Source organism: Malania oleifera, chromosome 1, assembly GCF_029873635.1.
Source record: "Malania oleifera isolate guangnan ecotype guangnan chromosome 1, ASM2987363v1, whole genome shotgun sequence".
NCBI lineage: Eukaryota > Viridiplantae > Streptophyta > Magnoliopsida > Santalales > Ximeniaceae > Malania > Malania oleifera.
Genome location: NC_080417.1, coordinates 81,861,246 through 81,873,686, shown reverse-complemented (window position 1 = coordinate 81,873,686; position 12,441 = coordinate 81,861,246). Strand labels below are relative to the sequence as shown.

General features: G+C 35.7%; 1 protein-coding gene across 1 annotated transcript in view; it reads left to right on the top strand.

The window, feature by feature from the left end:
* Positions 1-12,441, top strand: part of LOC131164255 (uncharacterized) — a 64,313-nt gene that overhangs the window by 40,490 nt on the left and 11,382 nt on the right. Inside the window, exon 5 of the mRNA XM_058121704.1 lies at positions 4,821-4,904. Within this exon, the coding sequence (XP_057977687.1) occupies positions 4,821-4,904 (84 nt within the window). The remainder of the gene's footprint in view (positions 1-4,820; positions 4,905-12,441) is intronic.

Genomic DNA, 12,441 nt, shown 5'->3' with positions numbered 1-12,441 from the left:
TTGTTTTCTAGTAAGTAGTGTCTTGGAACTATCTATGGCCTATCTAGAGACTTGTTTTAGTCTTGGGTCAAACTAGCTTTTATTATGTGAAGTCTTAGAGTCACATTTTGTATAAATACAGATCAAGTGAATGAATCCAGGATTACTTTGCCCCAGAAATCCGTTTTTGCGAGTATTCTTGCTTGTAGTGATTATTTTCCTCCTAATCAATTCAAGTGTATGGCTTGGTCACATTGAGTGGCATCCGCAATTCACAATGTTGAGTGGCATCCATCACCCAATTGAGTGACATCCCAGGTTATCCTTTCCTTGGTTGAAACCATGGTCTTAAATTTCCACGAAATTTCTGATTTCCGTCACCCTCGAAATCGAAATGGCAGTCGATTTTCGTCTTGCATAATTTCCGTCAAAATCTCAACAAATCATCTGACATTTTTCGAAATCTCGAAATGTACGATGAAATTTCGTCAAAATTCAAATGAGAAATTTAGGAGTGAAGTGAAATTTCTATCTTAATTTATTTTATCGAAACAAAAGATTATTACAAGTGCTATGAAATTATATGAAAAAATAAACATAGAGTAACATTTAATTTAACCATTCATGTCTAAATTATCATTATTTGTACAATAAATAATATTTAAATGATTTATGAATTTCATTTGTTTTAACTGAATATGGTTAATGTACATTATCTCACAAATATGTTTGATACACATACTATTTTACAACTTTTCCACCTCACACAAAACATAGATGTATTTAATTTGTAATATATATTAGTCCTAAAACTTTATATTATTATGTTTGTTAACCATTTCTAAAGTTTCACAAAAAATTCCATGCTTTACTACTAATTTCCATTATTTTTCAAATCGAAATTGAAATTGACATTGAAATTGAAATTTCTGTCAAAATTTCCGTACTTTTGGAGCTTCGAAATTTGTGCCGAAATTGAAATTTAAGACCTTGGTTGAAACCCCACTGGTTTTGATGTGATCTTTCTTTTGTGTGTGTTTCTACCTGCATCAAATTGGTATCAAAGCAGGTTGCACTCTGCTGTGTTGATTCTGGTTCAATTTCTCCTATTGAGCTACACTTGATGCCTCCTAGGCATAGATGAAATGTTAAGGAAGTTAATTTTCTAGCTCAAATAGATAATTACAGCATTATCATGAGGTTATGCAGCAAATGTTAGCAGATCTTCTTCAAAGAGTTCCCGGTTCTCCCGCAATTCTATTAGTGCGAGTGAAGAACGAGATGGTGAGACAAATTCTTCAAGTTATGCTGAAAAGTCATAACCTGTAGTTGGTGATCACTAGCTCATGGATCAAGTGGTGAGGGCTCTCGAAGGAATGGACAGAAGCATTCGAGTTAATGTGCCAGACTTTAAAACAAGCTTAATCCTGATGGGTATTGTGGATGGATTACCTCTTTAGAAGAATTTTTTGAGTGGAAAAATCTTACTGATGCACGAAAAGTTCGGTATGTGGCAACTAAATTGAAGGATCATGCTTTAATTAGGTGGCAATACTGTCAAAGACGAAGGGACAGAAGAGTTCCAAGGATCAGTGCATGGGCTGAAATGAAGTTGAAGCTAAATGAGAATTTTCTCCCCTTGGATCATCCTCAAATTATTTACAGCAAGTTTCATTAGTAATGCCAACGTAGTGATCAATCAGTTGCTGATTAAATTGAGCAATTTTCTAAACTAATGAGTCATGTAAGTTTGCATGAAAGTGATGATCAACTTGTGGCAAGATACTCGAGTGGGCTGCATTTTAATCTAAAGTCTGAATTATTGATGTATTCCATTCATTCTCTAGAAGAGGTATATCAATTGGCACTCAAGGCTGAAGTGAAGAATAAAATGGGTTTTTTTTTTAAAAAGGAGAAAGCTGTAAGGGTGGAAAGGAGAAGAAAGGAACAGCATTGGAGTGTACAAACCCAAGCATTGGGGGAGGAAACGAAGAGCAAGGCGCTGTCCTGTCTTCAAATACAAAGTGTTCCAGATGTGGTGAAGCTGGTCATCGCTCCTATAAAAGTCCTAATAAGAAGGCTGAAGTTAATCTTGCATAGGAGGAGCATGAAGAAGAGAAAGAGCCTACAATGAGGAACCTGAAGATGCAATTGAAGAAGAAAGCTGTGGACCAGATTTTGATGCTGAAGAAGGCTTGGTTATCCAACATGTCATGACTGTTCAAGAGGATGATCAATGGTTACAGAACAATATCTTCAGGACCTATTGCTTGTATTGTGGGAAAAAGTGTGTTCTAATGGTTGATATTATTATTATTATTATTATTAAGCTATTTTAATAAAAACTATAGTAAATTAAAATGTTAATATTTTTGTTGGATTACCGCTTTACCTAAAAGCTAAAGTTATTAGGTTGTGGGCCAACAATTTATATCAAGCCTTAACACTCCCCCACGTGTGGCCCAATTGCATGTGAGAGAATGAAAAAAAAAAAAACTACAAATAACACTCAGATTGGGAACATGACAATTCTTTTGCAAAAACTTACAATAAAAGTAGGACCTCCTGGTAACCATGGCTCTGATACCATGTTAGGTTACCACTTTACCTAAAAGTTTAAGTTGTGAGCCAGCAATGTATATCAACCCTTAACAATTTTTATGATAATAATCATAACAATAAAAATAATAATAATTGTAATCATTATTTTTAAATAATAATAATCAGAATATTGGGAAGAAGTAGTAATATTAATAAGAACAACAACGACGACGATGACAATAATAATAGCAACAACAACAATAATAATAATAGTAAACAAGAACGGGCAATTTCATCTAGGAGTAATGAATGCAAGGGATGTTTTGTCCATGAAGTTGGATTCTATGGGAATTCAAGATTACTGAAGGGAGAGGTGCGTTTTGAATTTCATGTTTTGAGGATAGCATTCCCCACCTCCCAAAAAAAAAATATAAGATACTTGCCACATAGGGTTTCCTTGGTTTCCAAACGTAGGCATCAAACATTCCAAAGACGAAATTCCCATCAACCCTTCAAGGTAACTCGAGCCAAATGCAACCACTCCCCCCCCCCCTCTTAAAAAAAATGTCAAAATCTGTATGATTCTGTTAACTCACCCCTTGCCCTAAAGGCTTAAGCTAATAGGAGTTGAATCTAACCATGGTGTTAAATTTTCACAAAATTGTTAAAAAATTTCTACTTTTTCCACTCGAAATTGAAATGGAAGTCAATTTTTTCCTAAAAAAAACCAAAATTTTCGCTGATAATTTGAAATTTATTGAAATTTCAAATTTCCAATTGAATTTGTCAAAGGAATTGAAATTTTAGATTCAAAGACTACAAATTGAAATTTGTGTCGTAATTTTTATTGAAAAAAAGGTTTATTACGAGAAGGGTGTGAATTATAGTTTTAAGAATTTTGAATTTTTAAGCAAAATTAAATTTAGATATTAACTACAACATTTTGTATTTGCTTAATGTCTAAATTAGTTGTATTTGCTGAGTAACTAATGTATGACTAATCTATGAATTCATTTATATTAATTTAATGTGGTTATGGTATTACAGTTATTTCGCCTCGTACACCACATGCCCATTGTAGACGTATTTTATTTCTAATACCTTATTTGTAAGTGATGCATTGAAGAGGAGCCTTGGCGCAACGGTAGAGTTGTCACCATGTGACTCGGAAGTCACAGGTTCAAGGTATGAAACAGCCTCTTGGAAAAATGCAGGGTAAGACTGTAGTATAGACCCATCATTGTCCGCCCCTTCCCTGGACCCTGCATATGCAGGAGCTTCGTGCAGCTGCCCTTTTTTTCAGTTCTAAATGATGCATTATTTTGTCTAGTACCAGTTTTACAAGTTTCATTAAACAATTCCATCATTTTTAAAAAATTGAAATTGATGAAATGGAAATCGGCGTTGAAATTTCCATTTATATTTCTGTATTTTTTAATCTTCGAATTTTAGTGAAAATGAAAATTTAAAACCCTGCACCCAACAATGTATATCAAGCCATCCAACAATTCCCCCTGGTGCAACTCCATCACACAAGTGCAGAGGTGAACAAATTCAACTTGAGTAGGTGCACAAGCACAAGGCAAAGTCCACTGTAACACAACATAGGAACAGCCACAAAACTTGAACCTGGGACTCCCTATAAGCAAGCTTTAATACCATGTTAAGTCACCACTTAAGATAAAAGTTTTAAGCTGTTAGGAAATGGGCCCAACAAATGTGTATCAGGCTAACAATTTATTAATGTACCCAGAAATTGGAAATACAAGTAAACAATAAAACTGTGTTCTTTGGATTTTATATTGTTTACAGTTTGGAAAAACATGATGGCTACCATAAATTTAACTTTGTGCTTCTTTATCCTTTTTGTTTGCTCTTGTAATCCTAGTTGGGCATCCATAAGCAAGGCTACATTTTCCTCAACTGCGTATTTGAGGTTGTAACAACCTCATAGAGATAAGAAAACCTTGCAAAAATTCATACATGCAGAACTTCGCACAACATCCGTAGGCTATAAAAACCTTAAACAGCTAAGAAAACACTGTAGAACTTCATGCGACATTCCAACTGGAGCACTGCACATATGCAACTGGAAGTTCAATATATCTACAGTTTTGATTAATATATAATTATTTGTTTGATATGTATGAGATTTCCAATATGCTGACTTCAACACTTCTGATCATGTAGTGAGTACCATCACCAAATGTTCTATACCATTCTATTATTTGGATCACGTACTTGCAGATGCATCAATTATTCAATGTCTGGATACCTTTTAACTTATTAACCTTTCTTAGGTCAGGAATGATGTTACTAGATACCGGTATGGGGATGAACAACATTTGGATGAAGCTTTAAAGCGTATATTTCAGTATGGTCTGGTATGTTCTTTGAAACCTCAGAAACCTTTTCACAAGCACTTGATTACTTGATTGTCAACTGCAGCATACTATTGCTGAGGCAGAGGTCTCTCCTGCTGGCTCCCAGCTCCAGAGACAATGAAACATGCAATATATATGTTGTCAATCCTGTTTCCACCCATGCTTTTTCTTGAATTATGAGAATTATGTCCTTAATTTTTTTCCCTTTTCTGTTGTCACATGGAATTAACATCCATGTAATATCTGCATTATATTCTCCTTGCCAAAATAGTTTTTTTTTTTTCAAGAAAAATAACAATGTGGAAAGTACCCTCAAGCACCCCAAATTGGTAAACATTTGTTGGATTTTCATGATTTCAGTTTATGGCATGCTTTGATTGGGATGATTAGATGTTTGGTCTGAGTTGGTGATTTGATTCAATCAAACAAATTCCCAAGTTTGTTTCTCGATGTGTGAAATTCTTACTCTATCCAGTTGGAGGTACCATCTTGTTGTAGACCCTATTAGACTGTCCTGAAAGTAGTGCATCGAGAGCTTATCGTCGTGTGCATATGTTGTCATTTTGCTACAATATATCAGAAGATGGGTTTGAGGACACTTGGAGCCATCATATTTTTCAAACTTAGGTGTCTTGAGTTTGTACAGTGTTAAAACTTGATATACATTGTTGGCCCACAACCTAACAACTTAAGTTTTTAGGTAAAGTGGTAATCTAACAAACGGTAACACAACATCAGAAACCAAACATAGTTTAAAAGTGTTTATTGGCCCCGTATAGCCATTTTCTTCCATTGCTTTGAGTCTTTCCTCAATCACTGCATAACTTTGATTGGTCTGATATGATTCCCCATAGTATTGCCATACTGATCCTTGGTTTTTTTCTCTGACCATCTTTGGCATCACTTTTGGAAAATCCTAAGCTTGTGGTAGCTTCCTTTTGATTGGGCTTTGAGCCTGAGGGTCTGATCCACACCCTTCCTTGGGAGTGAGTCTCTTCTTGAACAAGTTCTTCAAGGTCCACCATTACTCCCTTTCCTTTGATCATCTTGGCGACCATTGCCATGAGTTGATTCATCTATTCTCAAAGAGCCTTTTATATCTTGACTAACCTCAACTTGATTCTGTTCCAACTCAATGAGCTTTTTTTCTACCTGATCTGCCATTTCTTGTGTTTCACGTCGCATGAGGGGCACAATAGTGGCTCACCTTTTGCCAAGATTAGATAAACGCCCACTATACTAGCCAAGTTCTCCAATATATCTGGAGAAGGCATGGATGCATGATGACCATTTGAAAGTATGAGTGTATGAATGCATGAATATATTAATGACTATGTAAGGCATAAGTGCATGAAGCCGTGAATGTATGACCTTATGAATGTATGAACGAGTGTGGTTTCTGCAACCTATGACAAAGATGAATGAATGGATGGGTCTAGATGCCCATGATTATGACTAACTAACATACGGATGCCCTCATCCTAGGCTAGTGACTTAGCTAAATGATGCTCTCAAGTTGAGCATGCACAAATGAATCAACACTTGCAATGCTTGAGACCGTCGCGATGCTTGAGATTGTCATATATACATAGGTGCTCTTAGATTAGAAATGGGAACATAAATGCCCTATATTAGGAGAGAGGGCGATGCTTATGGGTCAAGCATAGATGATTGCATATTCATAAGTAAAGCATGAGAAGACAAATGGTCACATTAAAACATAGGTAGATGAATGCCCAAAGATTGGACATTGGAGATAAACACTTTAAGTTGAGCATGGAGAGAAGATGTTGGGTGGGTGGAATTCCACTCAATGAGCATATGTGGTGATTTACCCACAAATTGAGCATGGAAAGGTAAATCTTAGATAGTTGCTTACAAATTGAGTGTAGACCATTGTAGAATGATGAACACATAAAAAGATGTTTTAAGTTAAAGCCAATGGATGTTGGAAAGCCTAAAGGGTCCCATGCTCGCAGATTGAGATGGAAAAGTAGGTGCTTATGGATGCTCCAAGAAACACAATGGAAAGCATTAAGCTTATAGGAGGATGCTATTAGTGGAGCATAAGCGTATGCTAAGTTCGAACGAGGGCTTGAAGCTTTAAGATTGATCAAGCACAAATGGGTGCCTCAGAGCAAATGAATGCTCGTCGATTGAGAATTGCAAATTAATGCTTTAGATGGTATGAGTGGTGCTCCTGAATTAAGCACTGATGGAGTGGTGCCCTTAGTTTAAGGCCAGACGAAAAGATGCTCATAGATTGAGCAAGAATGAGATGCTCTCAAATAGAGAATAAATAGAGATGTGACTGGTTGATCCTGGGAGAGAATGCCCTCAGAGTAAGCATGGTTAGAGAGTTGCTCATAGGTCGAGCACAGAAAGAGGAATGCCCCTACCTTGAGGAAGCATAAATGAAAAAGTAGGTGCCCTTAAATTGAGTATGATCGATAAATCCCCCTAATTGAGCATGGAAGAAAGCCCCTTAGACCAATGATGAAATGTTGAGCATGAATAAAAAATGTATCAAGTTGAGGATGGAGGTTACATGTCCACAAATGGAACATTGGTAAATGAATGCTCAGAATGGAGCATGCATGGATGGATAAGTATTCTAGAATTGAGCGTGATGGTGAGTGCTCACATCCTGAGCATAAATAAGCATATGAAGGGTACATCAAGCCTAAACAAATGGGTGCTCTTGATTTGAGAATGTGTGCCTAAATATGGATGCTTAAGAAAGCTTCACCAAGGAAGATAAGGTTGAATATGCTGAGCATAGGTGATGACTAGATGCTCATGCCTTGGGAGTGGATGGATGCGCCTAAATTAGGCTTAGGGTGATGGCTGGATTCTCATACCTTGAGCATGAAATGGACGGATGCCCTTGAATTGTGCTTAGGGTGATAAAATTGATGCTCAAAATTGAGTTTAGGGTTAGATTGGATATGGTACATAGTGCCCTATGTTGTTATGACTGACTCCCCTAAAAATTATTTCCATGCAAAGGCATGAAACATGCTACACATTAGAGATAGAAAAACTATGCACATTCACATGTTTGAGCATACACAAGACAAATAATCAAGAATCATAATTTGACATCCACATGGAGAAGGAAGAGCCCTCTACAAGGAATGGATCTCTAGGGCATGCTTTTGAGGCTCTATTATGGGGTAGATGATTTAGGGTCTTTATGTGTCATTTGGCTCTACATCTTAAAGATACAAGGTCCTAAGTTATCTCCATTGTTGCCTATAAGTAGGCTAGTAGAGTCTCTGTCCTTCACCTTGGAGGTTCAAGAGGATACAATTTGAGCGGGATGTTTTGTTGGCTCTTGCAGAGAGTATTGTCTCACGAGAGCAAACACTATTCCATCCTTGTCTAATCCTAAGAGGACAAGCTCGAGTATAGAGCTTTCTAAGTGTGTACATGTCACATTACCCTATAAACCATAGCATATACCTTCATTCATGAAAAGCAACCAATCACTGAAGACATAGAAGATTCAAAGACCATGTTTGATTTGATGTTTGAACATTCTCAAACTTATCTTTTGGCATAATTCCCTAAAGTCCCCAATGGAGTCGCTAAGCTGTCAACACATGCGAACCAGGATCCAACACCTCGAAGGGGGTGGGTATCCAAAGAATGTGTTAAGTGTTCTTTATCTTGCACTTTAAGGTTTACGAACTCACCACTAACCTTTTTTTACCTATGTGTGGTTAAGTGCACCTAATTACTACCGATTAATTGGTCTCCAACTAATCCTAGGGTTCAAGAAACTAATAGTTTCTAGTCTACATTCCAAAGCCATATGCTAGAGTTTAATTATGTGAGGGAAAGGTATTAGGCACCCTCCTCACCCTCATCTTTTCAAATGGTACCATGATAAGCTCAAATTGTTCAAACATTAATCAAGATAGTCTTTGAGTCTTCGTTAAATTAGGTTACCTTTCCTTTATATATCATTCCACTTCACAACCATTGAGCAACCTGTTAGGGTTATAAGGCTTCCCTCACCTCAAGAACCCCATGAAGAACAATAGCATGTTCTTCAGGGATCTATCATTGGATTCATTAATATTTTAGGGGTTTCAAACATTTAATCCATTCTGATATAAGATAAGAAAACAAGTGTCAATCCACACAAGTTAAACCATATCACGGTATAACACCTGTACACACCATCAAACCCATGCATACATTCTAAATCACAACACATGCTTCAAATTAAATGTTAAATACTATCATTCCAACTACATTTTGACCTAAATAAATCATTCTAGCATTCACATATAAATAATAGCACACAAAACAATAAATTGGGTTGCACCAAGGGTCAAATTTTACCTTCTCTAGCTCTCACCTTCAAATTAAGAAGAAAATTTACTTAAACCCTTAAAAAATCCTAAAAACATAATGAAAAAACCTCTACAAATTTTTGGTATTTTCCAAGAATTTTATGCATTTTTTATGAATTTTTATTAATTTATAAAGATTAAAAACACCAAAAAAAAATAGAAATCAATAAAAAATAGTTAGTTGAATAAAAATCCAACTAAAAAACCCAAAATGTTTAAAACAATTTTCCTAAAATTATAAAATAGAAACTTAAAAAAAAAAACTCAAGAAATAATTTTAAAAAATTAGGGACACCCCACTTAAAATAAAAATAAAAATAAATACTAAATAAATTTTAAAAATTGGGAAAAAAATTTAAAATGAACTAGATTTTTTTAGGTTGCCGTATTTTTTTTCACAATTTCATGCAATAAAAAAGTATTGCTTATGATTTTTTTTAAAATCAAAACAAATTATTTAAATAAATAAATAAGGTTGGAACGATCAATCGACCGATGACCATGGCAACGGCCGAACTCTAAGGTTTCTGGGGCTGTTTCGACCTAGATCTTTGTGTTTTCTACCCTAGGGACTTTATTTACTATATTTTCTACCCTTTGGATGTGTCATGCACATACAAACATTGATTTTTCAAGCTCTCCTCTCCTTTGCTCTCCTTTCCTTTCTCTTTTTTCTGCTGGTGAAGCTTTGTGAGCCCCTGTCTTTCTCTCTCTAAAACACCTAAAAATCATGTATCTCACATAATCAAGACCTCATAGCAAATAAAATCAAAGTTTTAAGTCATAAAAATTCAAACTTTCAATGAAACAAAGCCAAAAATCCTACCTTTAAGCAATCTTACCTCCTCGCACGTATCGGATCATTGTTTGTGGCCACAAATCAAAGTTTAAGCATACCAGACGCAAGATCATAATGAGAAATTGAGATTGAAACACTTGCCTCGCATTTTGGTACTCTGAATCTTTGAGAAATCCCACGTTTTTGCATGTCATCCTTTAAATTTCGACAGAGTCTCCTTATTATTTTCTTCCTTTCTCTCCTCTCTCTCCCTAGCTTGAGTGTGCAACCCTTCTCTTGTGCTCCTATGTGCTCCCCTTTGTCTCCGAAAATCCCCTTCTTGTGTGCCTCTCATTGAGTTGAACGTATCTTTCTTCTAATCTCCTTGTGTGCTCTCTCTCTCTCTTTATGTGCTTCCAAAATTCCATTTCCTTCTGTGTCTCTCTTTATTTGAAACTTAAGCCCCTTTATAGAGTAAGATTAGGGCTTCCTTCTTTGTCCTCTTCCAAAAATGCCCCTCATCTCAAAAAGGAGCTTACTTTCACATTCAACAGGGGTGTTTGGGTCCTCTTTTTGCCGTATCCTTGTCTAATTATCAATAAAAATAAGTATCCTTCCTTAATTAAATGAGCATCAAATCACAAAATTAAGGCTCCATGCTACTCTAAATGCAAAATTTGCACACTGAAATGTAGGGAAAGATAGAGAACCTAAATTAAATGCTCTTGAAATTCAATTGACCCCATAAGTTGCTCTTCTAATTCTCAATTAGTTCCAATTCTAAATAAATTGACCCCAGACAAAATAAGGTGTTAAAAGTATGCTAGAGTGATCAATTGCCATGGCTACTTCTAGGCTCAATCTTGCATTTGTGGTTGGCAAGCTTACTAGGAGTATTCCAGGTAAATACATTTGTGTATGGTACATAGAGATATTAAATAATGAAGTGAAACTATGGTTTATTGTAGATGTTGTTATGGGTATCTATCATTTCTCGAAATTTTTTGCCAATAATAAAGATCACTTGTCTACTAGTGGGTGAATTTTCCCTCTTGATGGGGATCCCTAGAAGCAATCGTGTATTATTGATTCTCTACAATGGCTGTGGACTTTATAGCATTTGCCATTACAATTAACGAAGTGAAATGGCTTAGGATATATTATTGGAAATTCTCATATGGCATGATCTATGCCACCAATTTCTTTACATTGTCATAATCAAGCAACTTGTAAACATTTGTAAGTTGGGACATATTGGTCATAGCCCTAGCTATGTATGACACTTAACACGAGATGGAGTTATAACGTTGTGCTGTAAATCTGAAGTAATCTAAACGATTAATTAAGAAAATCGAGAACTTAGGGTTAGACAAGGAGAAGAAGGAAGAAGAAGAAGAGGGTGTCAACCAAACCTAGGAGTTGTCAACAGACTAGACCCTATTTATGTTAATAATAAAAAATCGGAGGACAAAAACACCCTCAATGCACCAACTAAAGACTAAATAGACTATTCCTCTCTTATATTTGTTAGAGTAGGCTAAATTTTGGCAGTTTATCTAACGTAAGGATTTGTAAAAGAAATGTTATCTAGTATCCAACAAAGGTGGAACCTCAAATCAATTCATAAAAGCTTTGTATCTTTGAGTTTGCTGAATGACAGTTCATTATATGATTGGAATATTGGATGCAAACACTGTAATAAATGCCATCTAATGTTTTGTTCCATAATAGTGTGAGGTATATACCCTTGTAGTTGTAGGTCTATGACTTCTTTGTGCATAGTATCTTAATTATGAAGATTCTTAAATAGATCCACCTATGTGTGTGTGGAAATGGTTGTTTCCAAGGGTTTTAAGTGCTTCGACTCCAAACTGGGGGTGTATTTGAATCGAGTCAAGTCGACACAGTCAAATTCTCAAACTCGTCTCAACTCAAAAATGTTAAGCTCAAAAACTCAACTCAAACTCGATCGATTTCATAATTTTTAAACTCAAATTCATCTTGGATACAAGATCATAAAACTCGAGCTCCACTCGATTAAGCTCGAAACTCAACTCGAATACTATTACTAAGCTCGAACTCGACTCATAAAATACTCGAGTTTCTCAAACTCGAGTAGAGTTGAGTTGAGTCGAGTTTGGGGATGAATCGAGTTCGAATAGCTTGCGAGTAAACTTGACTCACTTATACCCCTACTCCAAAAACTCATGAAAGGATTTGGATGCAAAATCTTTAATATTGTTATGTAGTAATTAGTAAATGAAAACTATCAAGGAATGAAAGATTTTTTTGTGGGATATCTAGTTATTTAAATTAGATCTATTTCGAAGACTTGCCTACTATGCAATTTTAACCAACTTGGATGTGTTGCCACTAATTGAAGGTTTCCCACCTA